At 57.5% G+C, this 18,244-nt stretch overlaps 1 protein-coding gene across 11 annotated transcripts in view; it reads left to right on the top strand.

Moving 5' to 3' along the window:
• The window catches only part of DNM2 (dynamin 2), a 91,609-nt gene that overhangs the window by 67,922 nt on the left and 5,443 nt on the right, over positions 1-18,244 (top strand). For 8 of the 11 annotated variants that reach the window (XM_057539689.1, XM_057539683.1, XM_057539685.1 and 5 more), the window contains 6 exons: positions 1,597-1,648; positions 2,588-2,599; positions 6,536-6,649; positions 12,322-12,431; positions 15,214-15,325; positions 15,876-16,040. In XM_057539689.1, coding sequence (XP_057395672.1) covers positions 1,597-1,648; positions 2,588-2,599; positions 6,536-6,649; positions 12,322-12,431; positions 15,214-15,325; positions 15,876-16,040 — 565 coding nt within the window. The remainder of the gene's footprint in view (positions 1-1,596; positions 1,649-2,587; positions 2,600-6,535; positions 6,650-12,321; positions 12,432-15,213; positions 15,326-15,875; positions 16,041-18,244) is intronic. The other 3 variants (XM_057539688.1, XM_057539687.1, XM_057539686.1) reach the window with 1 other exon arrangement.

The raw sequence follows: 18,244 nt of genomic DNA, 5'->3' as shown, positions 1-18,244 counted from the left end.
GGAAGGCTGAGAAGCAGGAGCGTGAGGAGACCAAGGCAAGGTGGAGGGCAGAGGTCAAGGCCTCATCGCCAAGAGGGCCTGCAGGCCAAGGGGAAAACTTTGGATTTTCCCCCCAACACACACACACACACACACTCACACTCACACACACACCCCCCGAAGCAGTGGGAAGTCTCTGATTGGGTGGAGGCAAGGGAAAGAGGGTCTGCCAGGCACGTGTGAGGCCCAGGAAGCCCTTAGGAAGTAGAGTGTCTGGGGCCTCACCAGCACCCAGACATCACTGTGAGTGGCTCAGCTCTGTGTCCTTCAGACGCTATCGATCCACCTCCTTCCTGCGCTTAGAAGTTCTGGGGTGTTTTCTCACTGCCCTCGAAACACTAAAAACAAGGCCCAGAGAAAAAACCCTTGTAGTAAATGTATTGATTCTTAGGGAAGTAATTGGATAAATTCCACTTCCATTCTTTTCTTTTTTTTCTGCGCCGCATGGCACGTGGGAATCTTAGTTCCCTGACCAGGGATTGAACCCATGCCCCCTGCAGTGGACGCGCGGAGTCTTAACCACTGGACCGCCAGGGAAGTCCCTCATTTCCATTCTTAATGTTCCACCCTTTACTGATCTAGGAACAGAAGCCTACTTCCTTAACATACATACACACACGCACACACACGCACACACATACATGCACACACACAGGTGCACACACTACCTTATCCAACAGGCAACTTGAACTTTAAGGTAAAATCCCAGAGGCAGTCAGTAAAGGGATTAAACAAGATGTTTTGCCTTTCCATATTGTTTTAAAAGTTCCAGCTAAAGCAATATGATAAGAAAAGACAGTATGACCCCTAAGTAACAGGAGTTATCAGTTGGTTGCCGGTGGTGATAATGATGGTCCAAGTAGAAAATATATTAGGACAAACAAGGGAGCTGAGTAGGTGCCCACGTACAAAATAAAGGGGACTTCGTCTGTCCGGTGTGAACTAGCCAGGAAACAACGTAGATGAAGAAGAAAAGAGATCTGGGACTGTAGGTAAATAAGGGACCTTGCAGAAACACATTGACTTTGACTGTCCTCTGACTTGGGTCAGGAGCCATCCAAGATGAGTAGCGTTTTCATGGCGAGCAGCTGTCCCGTAGCCTCATCTCCCAGCCTCATCTCCCAGCGTGGTCAGAGCCGCGCTGGGCCTGGTGCCCGGGCCAGGATGGGAGGGGAAAGCGGGAAGAAGCCTCAAGTTTGACCCCCCAAACACTGAAGGTTACTCTGCAGCCAGCATGGCTACCTCCCAGCCACTTGGGAATCCAGCTTCCCATGCCCCCTCTCGGAAGCGCCAGGACCCAGTGACTCCTAGAAGTAGCTGGTGCTCTCAGGAGTGGCCGAAATCCGGGATGAGAAGTCAGGGTTTAATTCGGTATCTCGTTCGTTCCATGAGCCCGCTCTCTTTCCCTGGGGCAGCCCTTCGTACACGGGGGGCTTCTCTCTGCCTCTGCCCTTGGCCCCCACTCGGGAGAGAACCCCACCTGGGCCACGAGGGCTTCTTGCTCCTCGTCCCTCTGGGCTTCCCGCCGCATGAGCTCTCTCTGTGCTTTGGTTTCAGCGCCCAGCAGAGGAGCACCCAGCTGAACAAGAAGAGAGCCATCCCCAACCAGGTAACCGCCCACCCCTGCACCCTCCGCGGCCCACAGCTCCACCCTCGGGGGTGGGAGGGCACTAAGGGACCACCGAGCCCAGCAATGGCACCTGGCTCATAGCATGTCCCGCCAGAAACCCACCCCTCCCCTCCAGCCTCTCAAGTCCACTTAGGTTTTGATATTTTGGGAAACCGGTCTTTGAGCGGCAGCTCTGGCAGGGCCTAGGGGGCAAATTTGCAGAAGGCCGTGTCTGACATCCAAGGCCACGGCCAGAACTTGACACTAAGGAGAGGGGCAGCCCAGTCCCTCTGGTGTCTGCAGCCGCATTGGGTTCCCGGGCCCAGCCCTGGAGACTCGGAGCCTGGTGGGAGGCTGGTTGTGACAGGCGGGTCTGGGGAGCCTGGGGGTGCTTTGATCCCCGTACCTGGAGAAACCCAGAGCTGTATGAGGAGTTCTCTACCTTGATGTCATGCCCCAGCCAGAGGCCTTGTGAAGTAAGAACAACTTTATATAGGCCAGTATTAGGTGCCCTTTTTTTTTTTTTCCTGCTTAAGAAAACACATCGTCTTTGCAAAAATTTCTGCCGGTGTCCCCTGCCTTCTCCACATCGGGCGGGGGTGGGGGTGAGGGCTCTGCTGTTTATCTTGCACGATGACAGAGCCCTCTGGAAAAGAAGGGTGTAACCACTGCATGATTTTTTTTTGCGCTTGCCATAGGTAATACATATATTGTTGCTTTTTCATTTCGGGAGATGATAATGAATTAAATATTAACACCATGAATATAATTAATAGCATGTAATTTTTTTTTCTTTTGCTGTTTTCTCCCCCTGCTCTTCTCTCTCCTCATTTTTGTGCCTTTCCTGCTTTTTCTCCATCCCCTCATGTCCCTTACGTCTCTTTTCCTCTGCCTGCTCTTCTTTGATTTCCCCACAACCCTAACTTTGCATTTTCAAAGGGGGAGATCTTGGTAAGTACTCACTTAGTGTGGTAGCAAACATTAGAGAACCTGGTAGTGGCGGAGACCATGCCACCCCATAATATCCCCTCCCCCACCCCCCCACCCTGCCAAAAAAATAACAGAACAACTAAAAATCCAGCTAACCTTTAAAAACCCCTGCCGTGGCTGCCGCTTGCCAGGCTTTGTGTTGCCCTGGGCTAAGCTGACTCACACAGACACTAACCTGACCACTGCCCCCATCTGGCGCCCACCCCTCCAGCCCATTCCTGACATGGTTTCCTAGTTTCCTGTAGGTCAGGGATGGCAAATACCCAGCTAACACCCCAGGCCTTTCTCTCTTCACCTCCCTGACCGGGGAAGATTTTGCTCAAGCCCTGCAAGAGCTTGTTCTTGCCACTGCCACCGCTCTGTTTCCAGACAACACCATGCAGAAATTTTCCCCTCCTGCACTCAAGGCAGACATTACTAATTGATCCAGCACTCTTTTTCTTGTACCTCTCTTCTGTCCTGTGCCCCTGGCAGACATCACTAATCGATCCTGGCATTTTTGTTTCCTAAGCATGTCACTACTCCCCATTCCGTGGCAGATATGACTAACTGGTCAAGGAATTTTTTCCCCCATGTGATAGCTTTGCATGTGACACCCCTCCTGTACCCATCACAGACATTGATCAGGGGACTCTCTCCTGGATGCTGCCACTATCCTCCTGCCTCCATAGCAGATACGATGATTGATTAGGCTGTTCTGTTGCACTTGCCCCTGTCCCTTTGCCAATGGCAAACATCACTAATTGATCCTAGCATCCTTTCCCACAGTGCCCAGAATTCTCACCACAGTGCTACCCATTGATTGGTGAATGGTATTTGCCATCCCTGTTTTAGGTAACACCTCCTCTCTGTGTGTGGCCCAGCCCAGCCCAGCAGGGAGCAGGCAATGCTCACTTCTGAGAGTTGGGCTCTTTTCAAGGTGCTTGCCTTTGGGCAGCTGGCTTCGGCCCCAGCTCTCCACCTTGGAGACCATGGCCTGGGCCACCAGCCCTAACCAAAGCCTCCTTCTCCCGGGTACTCTCCCCCCACACTGGGCGGGCCCTACTGCTGCTGCCCTCTGGCAGGGATCTTCTGGTGACCCCGGGATCTTTCCAGTAGCTGAGCTGAACCCGTAACAGGACCTGGAAGATGCAGAAGAGGCCACAGCTTGCCATGGTTGGGGGCGGTTGCGGGAGAAATAGATAGTCCTCGGGCCCACGGTTCCCACTTTCCCCGTGTGTCACCCCCAATCCCCTTTGAATGGTTTCTTCCCTCCAAACAGCCCAGGGGCATGTTTCTCCCCACACCCACACCCCGAGAAGTTTAGTCATTCTTTTCCTGCCAGATTCCACACCCCTAGCCACGAAGCCCAGCCCCGCCGTGTGCGTGGCTGTGGCGCCTGGGTCTCCCGGCCGTGGTTTCCATCCCTGCCCAGGCGACTCACCCAGGGAGGAGGTGGGCCCCAGCCGCGTCGCTTCTCCTGGCAGCTGCTGCTCCTGGCAGCCCTTCCTCCCGCCCCCAGCATGCCTGCCCCCTGGAGCATGGGAACCCCGCCTGCCTCTTCTGTCTCCCCAGCTGACCCTACTCCCGCCGCCCCCGCCCCCCTTTTCTAAGCCCAGTCCCTTGGGCACAAATCTGGCTTTTGGATGAGAAGGCCCGACCGCTCCTTTTCCTCTAGACTCAGCGCCTGTGTCTGCCACCAGCAGCTTGCCCCTCCCCGGGGCGGGATTTTGTCTCTGAATCCCCTTGGGCTCCCGCACAGGCAGCTCTCTGGGTGGCTCAAGGGCAAAGGGACCTGAGGCGGGGCAGTGCTTCTCCAGGCCTAACTAGCAGCCTCCTGCCCCAAGGCCCAGCTGTGCCATTTCCAGCATGGCCACATGCCCTGGAGCACGACAAGGGCCCCATCTGCTAGCTTTGACCTCTACTGACCCAGGGTGGAGGCAGGCGAGCCAGCTCGGCCACCGAGGGGTGGCGGTGGGGGGCACATCTGCCCCCTTGGGAACGAGGCTGGGCCTGGGAGTGTGGAGGCCTTGCCATGTGAGGACTTCTTCTCTGGGGAGCACCCAACACGCACAGCCTCCCCCCGCCCCCGGCTGTCGATCAATGACTGAAGTTTAGAAGCACCCACTCTAGACCTGGACTAAGACAAGGCAGGCCCTACCCTGCCCCTGGGGGAGCGAGGAACAGGCGGGGACAGGCACCCACGCAGTTCTGGAGCTGGGTGTGGTTGCCAGATGCAGGGGCTCCTTCCTGGGTCCTTCGTAGGACGGCCTCGGGCCTGAGTCTGGAGACCAGCCTCGCCCCCGGCCTGACCACCCGTCCCACTTTGCCTGGGACTGAGGGCGTTCCCAGGACTTTGAGGGCTAAACCTAGGGGCCTCCTGGAGAAGCCAGGGTGAGTCGGTCACCCTGCTGCCAGGAATGAGACCGTGACCTCGTTGGGGCTGACAGTCTCTGCCTGCTCCCTGACGGCCACAAGACTCCCAGGTGCTGTCTCGTCATCCCAGGGAGGGAGAAGCCTTAGCACGGGCTGCCAGGTGGCATTTCAACGGTGGCACAGCCTGGGCAGGGACTTGTATGTGGTGCAGAGGTCCCTGGCCGCTCTGTGGCCGCCTCTGCCTTCCTGGTCTCTGAGGCGTAAGAGCTCATTTCCAGCCACAGGCGGGCGGTGGCCCTGTGAAGATCGGGTGTGCCTGGGGCAGGGCAGAGTGGACAGGATGGAGCCCCTCTTGAGACCCATCCACTAGGGGGGCATGTGGGCCCCAGAGGCAGCCCCGAAGCCCTACCCCACCCTGGGGGTTACAGCGCTAGCCCTTGCCAGCTGTCTGTGGCCACTCGCAGCCCACCTCCTGCAGCTTAGCCCAGTTTGTCGCTGCCTTGGCCCCGGGCGTCCCTGCCTGCGCCGACTCGTGCTTCCCGCTGCCCCGGGGTCCCCAGTCCAGAGTGGTGGGAGGCTCCAGCCCACGGGCGCCTCCATGGCCCGGGGAACATGGGAGTGTGGCCTCCCCCAGGCTACCTGCGTTTAGCTGCCAGGTGAGTCCCCCACGCAGGCCTGGCTTCTGTCTCCTGCTCAGAGGACAGCAGTGGCCAGACGAGCCCCATCTAGGGGTCTCCCAGCCCAGAACCCGGACGTGCCAGTCAGAGAAAAGTGGGGCCACGTGGCTTCAAGCCAGAGTGGGGCATGAGCCTTGGCGGGTCCCCGGGGCTCAGACTTCTGTCCCCAGCCCTCTGGGTGGAGGAGTCTCTTCATCCTCATATCCTGAAAAGAGCCTGCGGGGAGGGGAGCCCTGGGGCGGGGGCTGGCCTCGACTCCTGGTCAGAGCAGGTCCCTGTGCCCACCGAGCGCCTGCCTGGGGGAGCCGGGCAGCAGAATCGAGCCTCTGCCAGTTGGCCCCTGAAAGGAGCCACCCCGTTGCCTGGGCGACTCCTCCAGCTCTGCATCCACAGCCGCCTTCCACAGGGCGCGAGGGGCAGGGCCCAGGGGTGTCGCTGGTACCGCGTCTCACCAAGACAAGTGTGATTCCTTCAGTCACATCCAACGTGACATGGCGCCCCCCCACAAGCCTGGGATGCCCTCCTCTGGGCCCCTTCCGGCTGGGCGTACCTTTTGCCACCTGTGCTAATTCACCCTAACCCCAAGCGCAGAGGGGCTCCCCAGGGACCCAGTTCCCAATCACCCTGGGGCCTGTGAGTGAGTGCACGTCTGCCCGCCGCGGGCCCCACGTTGGTCTCCGTTGGGAAGTGCTTGGGGCAAGGTGGCCTGGAGTCGGGTTGCCTGGCTTTGGGCTGGAGGTGTCTCTGCCGTGGTCCCCGGTTTCGGGCCTTGCTGGGGGCGAGGGCGCTGGCCACCGCGCTGGGGCAGGCTGGGCTGGGTGGTGGCCGCTGTCCCCCGCTGAGCCCCGCCCTCCCCCCCCTTTAGGTGATCCGCAGGGGCTGGCTGACCATCAACAACATCAGCCTGATGAAGGGCGGCTCCAAGGAGTACTGGTTTGTGCTGACGGCCGAGTCACTGTCGTGGTACAAGGACGAGGAGGTGAGTGGCTGGCAGGGGTGGGACGGTTGGGCAGTTGTGGGTCGTGCTCTCCACACCTCCCTCCTCTGGGTGGCGCTCCTTCAACTTGCTGTTCATTCGGGAAAGGCTCCCTGAGCGCCACCGTGCCCCAAAGCTTACCATTAGGATGGTATCAGCCAGGGCCGCAGGGTGTCCAAAGGCACTGTGCATCATATCCGAGCCCCTCACGGCCCCCCGTGTGGTCGTGCCTCATGGGGGCTGGGCTCCCTGAGGAGGAAAGGGACGTGGGGGAGGCTCCAAACTGATCCCACCCTTCAAAATCGTGGCAAGGCGGGGGGCTTTCAGAGGGAGCATGGCCTGGGGTCGGGGACTCAGGTTCACGGTGAGGCTGCTGGGGTTCTATTGTCTACAGCTAACCCAGGCTCAGCCAGGCCCTTAGCCTCTCTGGGCCTCAGTTTCCCCATCCGTGAAGTGAGGTAGAACGGCCCTTGCACCTTCGAGGTGCTCAGTCACGGTGTCTGTCTTGAGATCATTCCACATGTGCTTGTCCTCCTCAGAAGGATGAGGGAGGCCTCTGGGAACAGCACCAGGAGTACTAAGCACAGGGAGTGGTGTTGCGCGTTGCCTCGTGCCATGGTCTCCCTGAGCCTGTGGACGGGGCTGTGAGGGAGTGCACCCCTGGCCCCTGGCCCAGCGGGCAGCCCCACCGGGTGCTGCCGTGCAGGTCCCTCCTCCGCCGCGGCCCATCCTCCCGTCCTGAGTGGCCCATTGCGTGGCTTAGTTCTCTTAACAGAACGACAGTACTGTGTCTTAGTGGCCTGGGAGTGAAGCCATTCCTCTGGTGTGACTGCCTGTTGCCACTCTGACACAGGCTTCCAGGGGCCACCAGCGAGGGCCACTGTGTTTCTCTCATTTTCCTGGGTTGCCCTGTGAGAGACAACACAGGCGCTCCCTGTCGTCAAGGTGGTATTAGGTGGCTATCGATTTGGGTCTGTGACAGAGGTCCCAAATGAAGGCACTTACAGAGGTGGTCTGTTTCTTGCCTGCATCCCGGCGAGCTTGGCAGCCCTGTGCCGTGAGGCTGGCCAGGGCCCTGGCTCCACCTCCCCCATGGCCATCATAACACGTAGCTCCTCCTCGTGGTCCAGGATGGCTGCCCCGTGCCCATCACCACGTGGCCACAGGAGGGAAGGAGGTGCCTGACAAAGAAGGCACACGCACCCCTCTGCTCACATGCTCCTGAATCTTTGCTTCCGCTCTGTGCTTTGCCCACATGGGGTGGCACAGCCTCCAGCCCGGCCCAGGTGCCCCCCGAGGAGAGGCCCGGCTTCTCTGGTCGCCCCTGGAGCTGCCCTACCTGGCTCTCCCCCCCTTGGGGTTTTGGGGTGACCCCCACACCTGGGGCTTCACTGGCAGCTGACCCCATCCCAGCACAGGCAGGCCTGTGCCCAACCATATGTATTTCCACCCAGGCTCAGAGACAAGACAGGTAGAACTCCGTTGGTGCCTCTGGGTAGCCCTCTCTTGTTTATGAAGCCCCTGCCCTGTGCCAGGCTCACTGGCTAGGAGAGCCTGCCATGGTCCCACACGGAGGGCACTCTCTTCCTCCTCCTCCTCCTCCTCCTCCTCCTCCTCCTCAGTAGATACTCACATTCCTTTTGTCAGGTAAGGAAACTGAGGTTCTGAGCAGTGACTTGCCCCCATGTCACAGGGTGGGGAAGTGTCCCCACGCGGTGGGTACAGGACACAGGCTCCCTGACCCGAGGCACCTCAGCCCCACACCTGGACCACTCCCCACTGCCCAGGCAGGAAGCGCTTCCAACAAGTGGCGGGCGTTTAAGAGTAGAATGTCGTCATCCCACTCCCCGCGAGGCCGGAGGCTCAACACTGGAGTGTCGTGAAGGCTTGGGAGCCCCGAGTCCCCCAGGGGACCTTGCCTGGGTGGCTGCTTCTAAACTGGGGTTGTCCAGGACCCTGGCGCCTTCCTGGGTCGAGATGCAGAGGGAGGGTGGGCGGGACCGCACATTCCTCAAGGAACCTGCGTGGCCAGATCCGCTCCTCAAGATGGCCGGGGTGCAGTGTGGGTGGGGATGACGCTTGCACTTCTTCTCCCTCTCTTTCCTCCCCCGCAGTCTGAAACCCAGTCTGCTCTGTGCTGCATCAGCTGTCAGATATGCTGAGAGCTGGTTTGCACCTTTGGGCTTTGGGGGTCCCCGGGGCAGTTGGAGAGGGGGCTTCTGGGCCCAAACCCTAGCCTGGCGATTCGCTGTATGACACCATCGGGAGCCCAGTTTTTGACTTAAGGAGGGGCCCTTTGTTTCTCCTTCATCTAGGGCTTGAAAGCAGGAGCCCCAGACCCTCCCTCGGGGCCCCAGAGCAGAGGCAGGGGCAGTGTTGGGAGGAGGGTCGAGCGCCGCCGGCGGTAATGAGAACCAGCAGACCTGTGAATGGGGCCCTGTGTACACCCCAGACACAAAGCGGGCTGAGATCGGGGAGGGGCAGGCGCGAAAGCCTGTCTGTCTGTCCGTCCCCCGCCCTCCCCCCTCCCCCCCAAATTAGGATCCCAGCAAGGGCCCTGAAAATCACACAACAGGGTGGCCACCCCCGGGGTCAGGCCACCATCGTAGAGAAGCCTCAGAGAGAGGCAAGACACCAGTATTTCTTTATTTAAAAAAATAAACAAGAGGAGGTGGTTACTGGAGGGTGGGAATAGGAGACTGATTCCGCCAGAGCCCCCAACCCCTCAGCCGGTGTCGGGGCTCTCTTTGCCTCTCCCCGGCGCCTCTTTTCCTCCCCGGCGACCACCCCCGCCCAAGCCCTTCTTCTTTATTCCAGAATCTTCTGTCCAGGCCTCCGGCCCGTGGGGAGGAGGGCGGTGGGCAGTGGCACTCACCTCCTGGTCTGCCCCGCTGCGTGGGTGGCAGCGAGTTTGGGTGGGGGGCCCATCCCGACGCGCCGCTCGCCCGAGCCCAGCCTAACCAATGTGCAGACTACTGTACACATTCAGAGCCCCCTGAACAGGTAGTCTGAACACTGGGTTGGCGGGGCCGGCTGTCCGTCCCTCGGGCCCCCTGGGCAGCAGCAGGGCCACAGCGCCCCAGCACCTCCGAGCAGGCGAGGAAGCCACTGGTCCGCCCGCGACGATCTGCTTCGTCTCTTCTGACGTGGCACGGCCGGGGCCAGCGTGCATCTGGAGAAAGTTGTGGGTTTTCAGGAAATCCTAAGGAGGCGGTGGGGGAGAGCGAGGGGGAGGCGGGCGGGGGGGGGGCGCAGGAGGGAGGGTTTGGGTCCGTGGCCTCTGTGCGCAGGAGAAGGTCTCTTTGGGGGTGGGGGCGGGGTACATGCACGCCTCCGTGTCTGTGTGGTGTGTGTTTGTGTCGTGTGTGCGTGTGTGTGTGTGTGAGTGTGTCTGCGTGCGTGCGGGCAGCATCAGGAAGGCAGCCTCTGTGCTCTGGGCGGAATCACGCTATAAACACTTCCAGATGTGGCGTCTCACTCGGGGCCCGAAAGGGCTGTGACTCAGTTACTTGGCCGTAGCCGGCCAACTGGAAGCTTCCTGCCTCATGACATGATAGGGTGGGGGCAGCAGAGGCTCTTCACAAACTTCCGGGCTGGGAACTCCTGCCCTTGCCCTTTCTGAAGCCCCCCAAAATCCTTCCCTGAGAGGTGGGAGGGCCCCGGGCTCCGCGTTCCCTGGCCTGCGTGCACCCCGCTCCCCTGCCCCGGCTCCCAGCGTGAATGGGGTCTCCCACCTCCTTGGCTCCTCTGCTTGCCCAGAGCCCGGTGGTCTGGCTGACCCTGGAGCATAAGAGTGACAGACAGACAGACAAAAGAAAACCCCTGGCGCCTCGCAAGCACCAGCTCTGGGGTGGGCATGTGCTCGGGGCTTTCACGGTGTCCGCCCTCACCTTGCACCAGGAGGACGAGACTCCTACCCATCTTTGACAGCTGAGGAAGCTGAGGCAGAGAGAGGCAGTGGCTTGCCCAAGGGCACATGGCTGGGGAGGGGCCGGGCCCAGCTGAGCTCCTAACACCTTAGTCAGGACTGAGCCCACGTACCGAGCCTGCCACTCGCTCCTGCCTCCCGTTGAGTAGTCCTGAAACTCCAAGTGGCCCTCCACCCTCTGGGGGGCCCCTGGGCCCCTTCCCCGCCACCACTGTGGCTGCTCTTGATTTGGGGAGGAACCGCCACGTTGGGCTTTGTTCTGAGGCCTTCCGGAGGTCAGGGGTAGGATGGGTGAAAAGAAGTGAGCTGCTGTGTGAGGGGGGCAGGTCTCTCTTCTCCAAAGGTGCTCGGGAGGTCAAAGACCAGGAGGGCAGTGGGGAGAACCTGGCTTCTGAATCCCACCGTGGCCCACTCCACCTGCTGCGTGGCCCTGGGCGGCCCGCTTCCCTCTCTGCGCGCGACGCTTCCCCGGCAGGGCTGTGTGAGAGGGCTGCATGAGCTGCAGACAAGCAGCTCTTCCCCTCAGTCCCTGAGAGCTGCTGTGGGTCGAGTGGGAGTCGGGGAGAGGCGGCGGGGGTGGGGGTGGGGTACCCTGATGCTGTGCTTTGGTTTCCTGCTGGAGAAAACCCAGTTAATGCTCTGCCACCTCCTCCCCCCGCCCGCAGTAAAGATTAATAGCAATGCATCTGCACGGGCCCAGGCATATCGTAGGTGCTTAGCTAACAGGAGTTGGGCTCCGGAGTGTGACTCCCAGCTCTGAGACTCACCAGGCCCGTGCCCTTGACCGGGAGACGCGTCCTCTCTGAGCTGCTTTCCCCAGCAGCCGGCAGGACTGCCATGCCCAGCACTCAGTTGGCACTTCCTGAACAGGGCCACCCCGGCTTTGGGACTCAGGCATCAGCTCAAGGGGGCCTCTCTTTCCAGCTCCCTCCCCCGCCCCCACTGCCTGCCCCTCTATGCCTCCGTCTGTCTGTCTGTCTGTCTGTCTCTCTCTTTCTCTCGAAAATGGGATCATATTGGTAACTCACTTGCAGGCTCGTCGTGAAGAAGTAGTCGTGTTAATGGTTTCATTCACTCAGTGGTTGGAATCTGGGTAGAGTCAGAGTCGGCCAGTTTTGAGCATCCACTGTGTGTCAGCAGTAAACCAAACAGGCAGGAGTCTCCACCCCCGAGGACCCAATGAGTCGGTCTAGGTGACCCTAGGTCAATAAGCAAGATCTGTGGGGTGGCGGGGGAGACTTCCCTGGTCCAGTGGTTGGGACTCTGCGCTCTCACTGCCGAGGGCGTGGGTTTGATCCCTGGTCAGGGAACTAAGATCCCGTAAGCCGCGCGGCACAGCCAAAAAGAAAGATACGTGGTGTGTTGTGTTATGTGAGGGGAAGCGCCAAGGGGAAAAGTAGGGGGAGAGTTTGGGGTGGGGTCAGGGCAGGCCTCGCCTGGAGGGTCCCTCTGTACAAGAGAGGCAAGGAGGGCACCAGGCCGCTGTTGGCGAGGGTGTTGGGGGGGCATGCTAGGTGCAAAGGCCCTGGGGTAGGAGCCCGCTTGGGATGTTCAGAGAGTCACAGAGGCCAGCGTGGCTGGGGCAGGTAAGTGAGGGGCAGGGCGGTGGCAGACTAGTTCACCCGAGGAAAAAGCAGCATGGGAGGCGTCAGGTGTTCGCGGTGGTCCTCCCGGTAGAGTCCAGCCCAGGGCAGCCTCAGGGCCTCAGTTAAACAGCCCAGGGTGACCCCTCCCCTTTCACCCTCAGGAGAAAGAGAAGAAGTACATGCTGCCTCTGGACAACCTCAAAATCCGCGACGTGGAGAAGGGCTTCATGTCCAACAAGCACGTCTTCGCCATCTTCAACACGGAGCAGAGGTGAGTGCCCCCGACCCCGACCCCCACCCGCCGAGGTCCCAGGGAGACCGATGGCCCCTGTTCAACCATTCATCAGCGTCCACCGAGCACTTGCTGTGAACGGTCCCTACCCTGGGGTCTCACATTCCAGAAAGGGTGTCAGTCAAGAAACAGAAAAGTGCTTCTGTGGGGTGGTCAGCGGGGTGGGGAGGCCCCTCTGGGGAGAGATGAGGATGAAACGATGCAGGAGCCGTGGAGGGTTCTGAGCAGCGGAGGGATGGGACCTGGCTCCGGTGCTCACCGGCGCCCCCTGGTGGCCATGAGGGGAACAGGCTGAGGAGGCGAGCGTGGGAGACCAGGGAGGAGAGGCCTGCATTGGCCCAGGTGGGAGATGGTGGGGCTGGACCCAAGTGGGGCTGAGGACATAGAGGAGGAAGGGGTGGATTCCAGTAGAGCGACTGAACTCCTGGTGGGTGTGGGTATGAGAGCAAGAAAGGTGTTGCTCAGGGACTGAGCTGCCATTGGCTGACATGGGGAAGGCAGAGGCAGAGTAGGCTCGGGGCCAGTCGGAGGCTGGGTTGGGGTGATGCCGAGGGAGAGGGGCCTGTGAGACACCACGTGGGGCGCGGAGGAGCCAGCTGGGTAAGTATGAGAGACTGGTGTTCAGGAGTGCGCTCCGGGCAGGAACGTGAATTTGGGGAGTTGTCGTTGCGTGGAGGTGTTTCAAGTCTAAATGGGATAAGATCCCTGGGCCAGTATAACAGAGAAGAGAAGGGCCCAGGAGGCTCTCGGTAAACCCATGCCAAGGGGCGTTGGTGGGAGACTTTAGCAAAAGCAAAGATACTTCTCTCAGCTCAGGAAGAGACCCAGTTGGCAGGAGGTCTGAGAGCAGGAGGAAGGGCTGAGCGTGGACCCAGGAGGGCCCCTGCCCAGACTCACACCCTCATCCAGGGAACCCCCAAGTCAGGGGTCAGCTGTCAGCCAGGGCCTGGAGGTTCTTCATGACTGGCCAGCAGGCACTGACATCCTCCCTCCTGGCCCCAGGACCACCTTCCCCACTGCCCATCCACACACACCAAATCCAGCTGAGCCACCTGTTTTGTGCAAGAATCATTCTATCCTGCTTTGTTCTGGGCTGGCCTAAAACTCTTGAGACCCACTTTGACCATCAGCTGGCTCCAAAAACCTTTATAACCCTTTTAGGCTCATCTCTCCCTACCCCCCACCTCCTCTGCCTAAGAAGCCCTAGGGTGTGTGGGAGAACCTGGGTTCTGCGATGGGACAGGCCTGCTGGGAAGCTCTTCCTGGCTGTGTAATGCCAGACAGCCATCCCACCTCCCTGGCCCTGTGATCCCCTGTGCAGTGGGGTGGGGTGAAGATATTACCTAATGTATCATTTAGGGGTGAGTTCGGGAAACCCAGAATGATAGTAGCAGAAACAAGATAGAAGTTGGGTTTTTTATATAAATCAAGTCCAGACTTCACCATCCGGGGCAGGTTGGACAACCCCACAGGCATCCAGGCCCAGGCCCTCCTTCTTATTTCTCAGCTCTCCTCCTCTTTGTCCAAGATGGCTGCTCAAACTCCAGCCATCATGATGATGTTCCAGGCAGCAGGAAGGAGGAGGAGGAGCAACAAAGACATGCTCCCTTTCCCTGCTCTCAACTCCTTCCAGAAGTCTCAGGGCAGCCACTCACTGACTGCTGGTTGGCCTGAGCACTGTTGTGAGGCCATCCGTGCCTAACCTCAGACCCAGATCTCACTCGAAGACTTTGGGACAGCTTGGCCGTCTCAGTCACACCTGCCTTGTGGGACAGGATGGCATGCGTGTAGCATGGATCCTGGCCTATATATGGAGAACACTGCCTATAAACACTGGTTAGTGTCTGTCCGTTTTTCCCCCAGCCTTTTGGCTCTGCACCTTCTGCTCACAGACCCACATTTGCCCAGCAGTTCACAAGCCTTTGCTGGGAGTTTCAGTCCTGCCCTGGCCAGCTCCACTCCCTCCCAGGAATCGGGGCACATGCTGGACCTTTACTGTCCAAGGCAGTAGCCACTGGCCACATGTGACTGTTTATTTATTTTTATTAATTTTTGATTGGAGTTTAGTTGTTTTACAATGTTGTGTTAGTTTCTGCTGTACAGCAAAGTGAATCAGCTATACGTATACATATATCCCCTCTTTTTTGGATTTCCACATGTGACTACTTAAATGTAAATTGATGGAAATAAAATAAAATTTTACATTCACTTTCTCGGCCACGCTGGCCCCATTCCTGATGCTCAGAAAGAAGCCACCTGTGGCTCGTGGCTGCTGCGTCAGGCCAGAACGTTCTTTTGGATGATGCTGCTGTAGCCTCTCTAGAAACACCTTGATGGGAGGTCCCCAACTGGCAGAGAGTGTCGTGGGTCTCTGCCCACTTCTGGAGGGGTCGTTGGCAGCCTTTGGCTCCCCCAGGAGAACATAAAGGAGGGGATGGGCAGTTCCCAGGGGAAGGAGAGGAGTAGCTGAGCCCACAAACAAAACACTGCAGATGCCGCTAGATGCAGACTCTTGCTGAGCACACGCCCTGCTCTCGGCACGGTTTTGGGTGTTACAGACACGAATTCACGATGCCTCCATCAGCCCAATGGGGTGCAGGGGCTGCTGCCATCCTGGGGCCTCTGGTCGTGAGTGCCCCCGGTCAGGGGTGAATCCTGGTCAGTCAGGCCAACCCCAGAGCCTGAGCTCCAGCTCACTGCACCCACCGGGCCCACGGGCAGGGTCAAGCATGCGCCTTTCCCTCCCTCCCTCTCACCACAGGAACGTCTACAAGGACCTGCGGCAGATTGAGCTGGCCTGTGACTCCCAGGAGGACGTGGACAGCTGGAAGGCCTCATTCCTCCGAGCCGGGGTCTACCCTGAGAAGGACCAGGTGAGGAGCACCCTGCCCGGCCGGCACACCTTGGGCTGAGCTGACCCCACCTGGGAGAAGAAGGTTGGCCGGCATCTCACGGGATGGGTCATTTCAAGCTGTGTTTGCCAGCACTCTCTGAGGGCATGTAGCCCATACCCTCTTGAGCAGACAAAGCAGAAAGGGCTGGAGAGGGTTCTGTCATCAGCGCCCAGAAGGTTCTCCAACTAAAGTCAAGGACAGGGACGCACGTAGACCGGGATCCTGTCTGCTTAGTTCTCTCTCCTTTTTTCCTGTCCTTGAGGCGGAGTGAACATGGCCCCCAAATTAACGTGTTGTTCCCATCCCCAGGTGAGAGGCAGTAGCCCACCTTGGACTGTGGTCACCCCCAGGTCCGGGCAGCTCAGCCCAGGGGCAGGCAGGGCCACGTGGTGCTAACGCGGCCATGAGGGGCCAGCCCCAGAGGGTCAGCTGCGGGTCGGGTAGGACAAGCAATCCCCAGAGGAGGGGGGCTCCCCACGCTGGACTCAGGCTGCAGTCACCCCTCATGGCCTCCCCTCCCCACTTGCAGGCAGAAAACGAGGACGGAGCCCAGGAGAACACCTTCTCCATGGACCCGCAGCTGGAGCGGCAGGTGGAGACCATTCGCAACCTGGTGGACTCCTATGTGGCCATCATCAACAAGTCCATCCGTGACCTCATGCCAAAGACCATCATGCACCTCATGATCAACAGTGTGAGTGCCTGCCCCTCCGGGTCCCCCCCCAGGACGGGGGCCGCCGCAGCCAGATGTGGGCTGAACACAGTCTGTATAAGATCAGAAATGAGAGTGAGTCTCACCACCTTTTAAACAACACAATCAGGATCCCCAGCCTCTCTTGGGAAATGGGAAGGTACAGACACACGGGGCTCACACTCCCGTTTAATCGGGTCATTGAAGCTACCACCACGCTTGTGCACTTTCTCTAAAGTTTTCCAGCCTTACAGTAACCCTGGGAGAGGGCCTGCTATCATCCCCATTTTATAGACAGGAAAACAGAGGCCCAGAGAGGTCAAGAAGCCTGACCCAAGTCACTCAGAAGAGTGAGGGGTGGGATTCAAACCCAGGCTGAGTCTGTCCCCAACTGTGGCCTCCTGGTGGCCTGCAGCCCGGCCGGCCTTCACCCCAGGGCGTTAACCTGCTACCCCCGGGGCTCCTGAGCCTCTCAGGGTATCAGGCTTCTCTTCGGTGAAGTGCAGCTGTACTGATGTCTCCTGCTCCAGGCTGCTGGGAGGGCTCAGGCCTTGGGCTCAGCACTAGGCACTTGGAAAGCTATGTAACCCAGGTTCAGTTAACGTTGTGAGTATAAAACCTCTAAATACGACAGAGTCTAAAGCAAAACTCCTATGTCCCTTCCCTTTCACTCCATTCTTCCCAGTCTCTTCTTCAGTGGTGGTCAGTGTTAAGTTTCATGGGTGTCCTACTACATATAGATGGGATTTGCTACAGCTATGAACTTTTAAATTCATGTATGCTTTGACCCAGCAGTTCTCCTTGCAGGGATTTCTCCCACAGAGACGTTTGCCAACATGCACATTGAGCACGTACATGGTTATTCTTTTCAGCGTGTTTTATAGTGGCCAAAGATTAGAAATCTCTATCCATTTCTTAGAATCCGTTAAATAAATATCCAATCTATTGCAAAAAATACCAAAAAACAAAAGGATGAAAACTATCTCCAGGTCTATAATAACTTTATTAAAACAGAAAAGGTATAGAGCATAACAGAATGATCAGAAAGGCTCCATTTGTGTAAAAACAGAAGGGAAATTATCTATCTATAATATGCCTAGAAATCTGGAAGTTCGTACAAGGACCGAGTGACCAGTTGCTCCCTAGAGGGAGAACTCAGGGGGCCTAAGGAGGCCAGAGTGGACAAAGGAGTTTTCACTGTAACTTTAGGTTATATTTTATTTTCCCTTTTACTCGTTTTGCAGAATTTAAATGTTTGACTAGCGCGTGCATTTACGTGGTTTGCAAATGAAAAACTATCCAGCACTGTCATCTTTGTACATGTTGAAAGTTCGAGAAAATTCATCCATCCATATATGTATTTTTTTCATGTTCTTTTCCATTATAGTTTATTATAGGATATTTAATATAGTTCCCTGCAGTATACAGTACAACATTGTTGTTTATCTTATATATAGTAGTTTGTATCTGCTAATCCCAAACTCCTAATTTATCCATCCCTCCACCCTTTCCCCTTTGGTAACCATAAGTTTGTTTTCTATGTCTGTGAGTCTGTTTCTGTTTTATAAGTGAATTCATTTGTATCATATTTTAGATTCCACATATAAGTGATATCATATCCATTCTTCTTTATGGCTGAGTAATATTCCATTGTATATATACACATTTTCTTTATCCATTCGTCTCTCGATGGGCACTTAGGTTGCTTCCACGTCTTGTCTATTGTAAATAGTGCTGCTATGAACATAGGGGTGCATGTATCTTTTCCAGTTATAGTTTTGCCTGGGCATATGCCCAGGAGTGGGATTGCTGGGTCATATGGTAATTCCATTTTTAGTTTTTTAAGGAACTTCCATACTGTTTTCCATAGTGGCTGCACCAATTTACATTCCCACCCACAGTGTAGGAGTGTTCTTTTTCTCCACACTCTCTCCAGCATTTATTATTTGTAGACGTTTTGATGATGGCCATTCTTTTTTTTTTTTTTTAAATTTATATTTATTTATTTATTTATTTATGGCTGTGTTGGGTCTTCGTTTCCGTGCAAGGGCTTTCTCTAGTTGCGGCGAGCGGGGGCCACTCTTCATCGCGGTGCGCGGACCTCTCACTATCGCGGCCTCTCTTGTTGTGGAGCACAGGCTCCAGACGCGCAGGCTCAGTAGCTGTGGCTCACAGGCCTAGTTGCTCCACGGCATGTGGGATCCTCC

This window comes from Balaenoptera acutorostrata, chromosome 2 (genome assembly GCF_949987535.1).
Source record: "Balaenoptera acutorostrata chromosome 2, mBalAcu1.1, whole genome shotgun sequence".
NCBI lineage: Eukaryota > Metazoa > Chordata > Mammalia > Artiodactyla > Balaenopteridae > Balaenoptera > Balaenoptera acutorostrata.
This window is presented reverse-complemented; position numbering and strand designations above follow the sequence as displayed.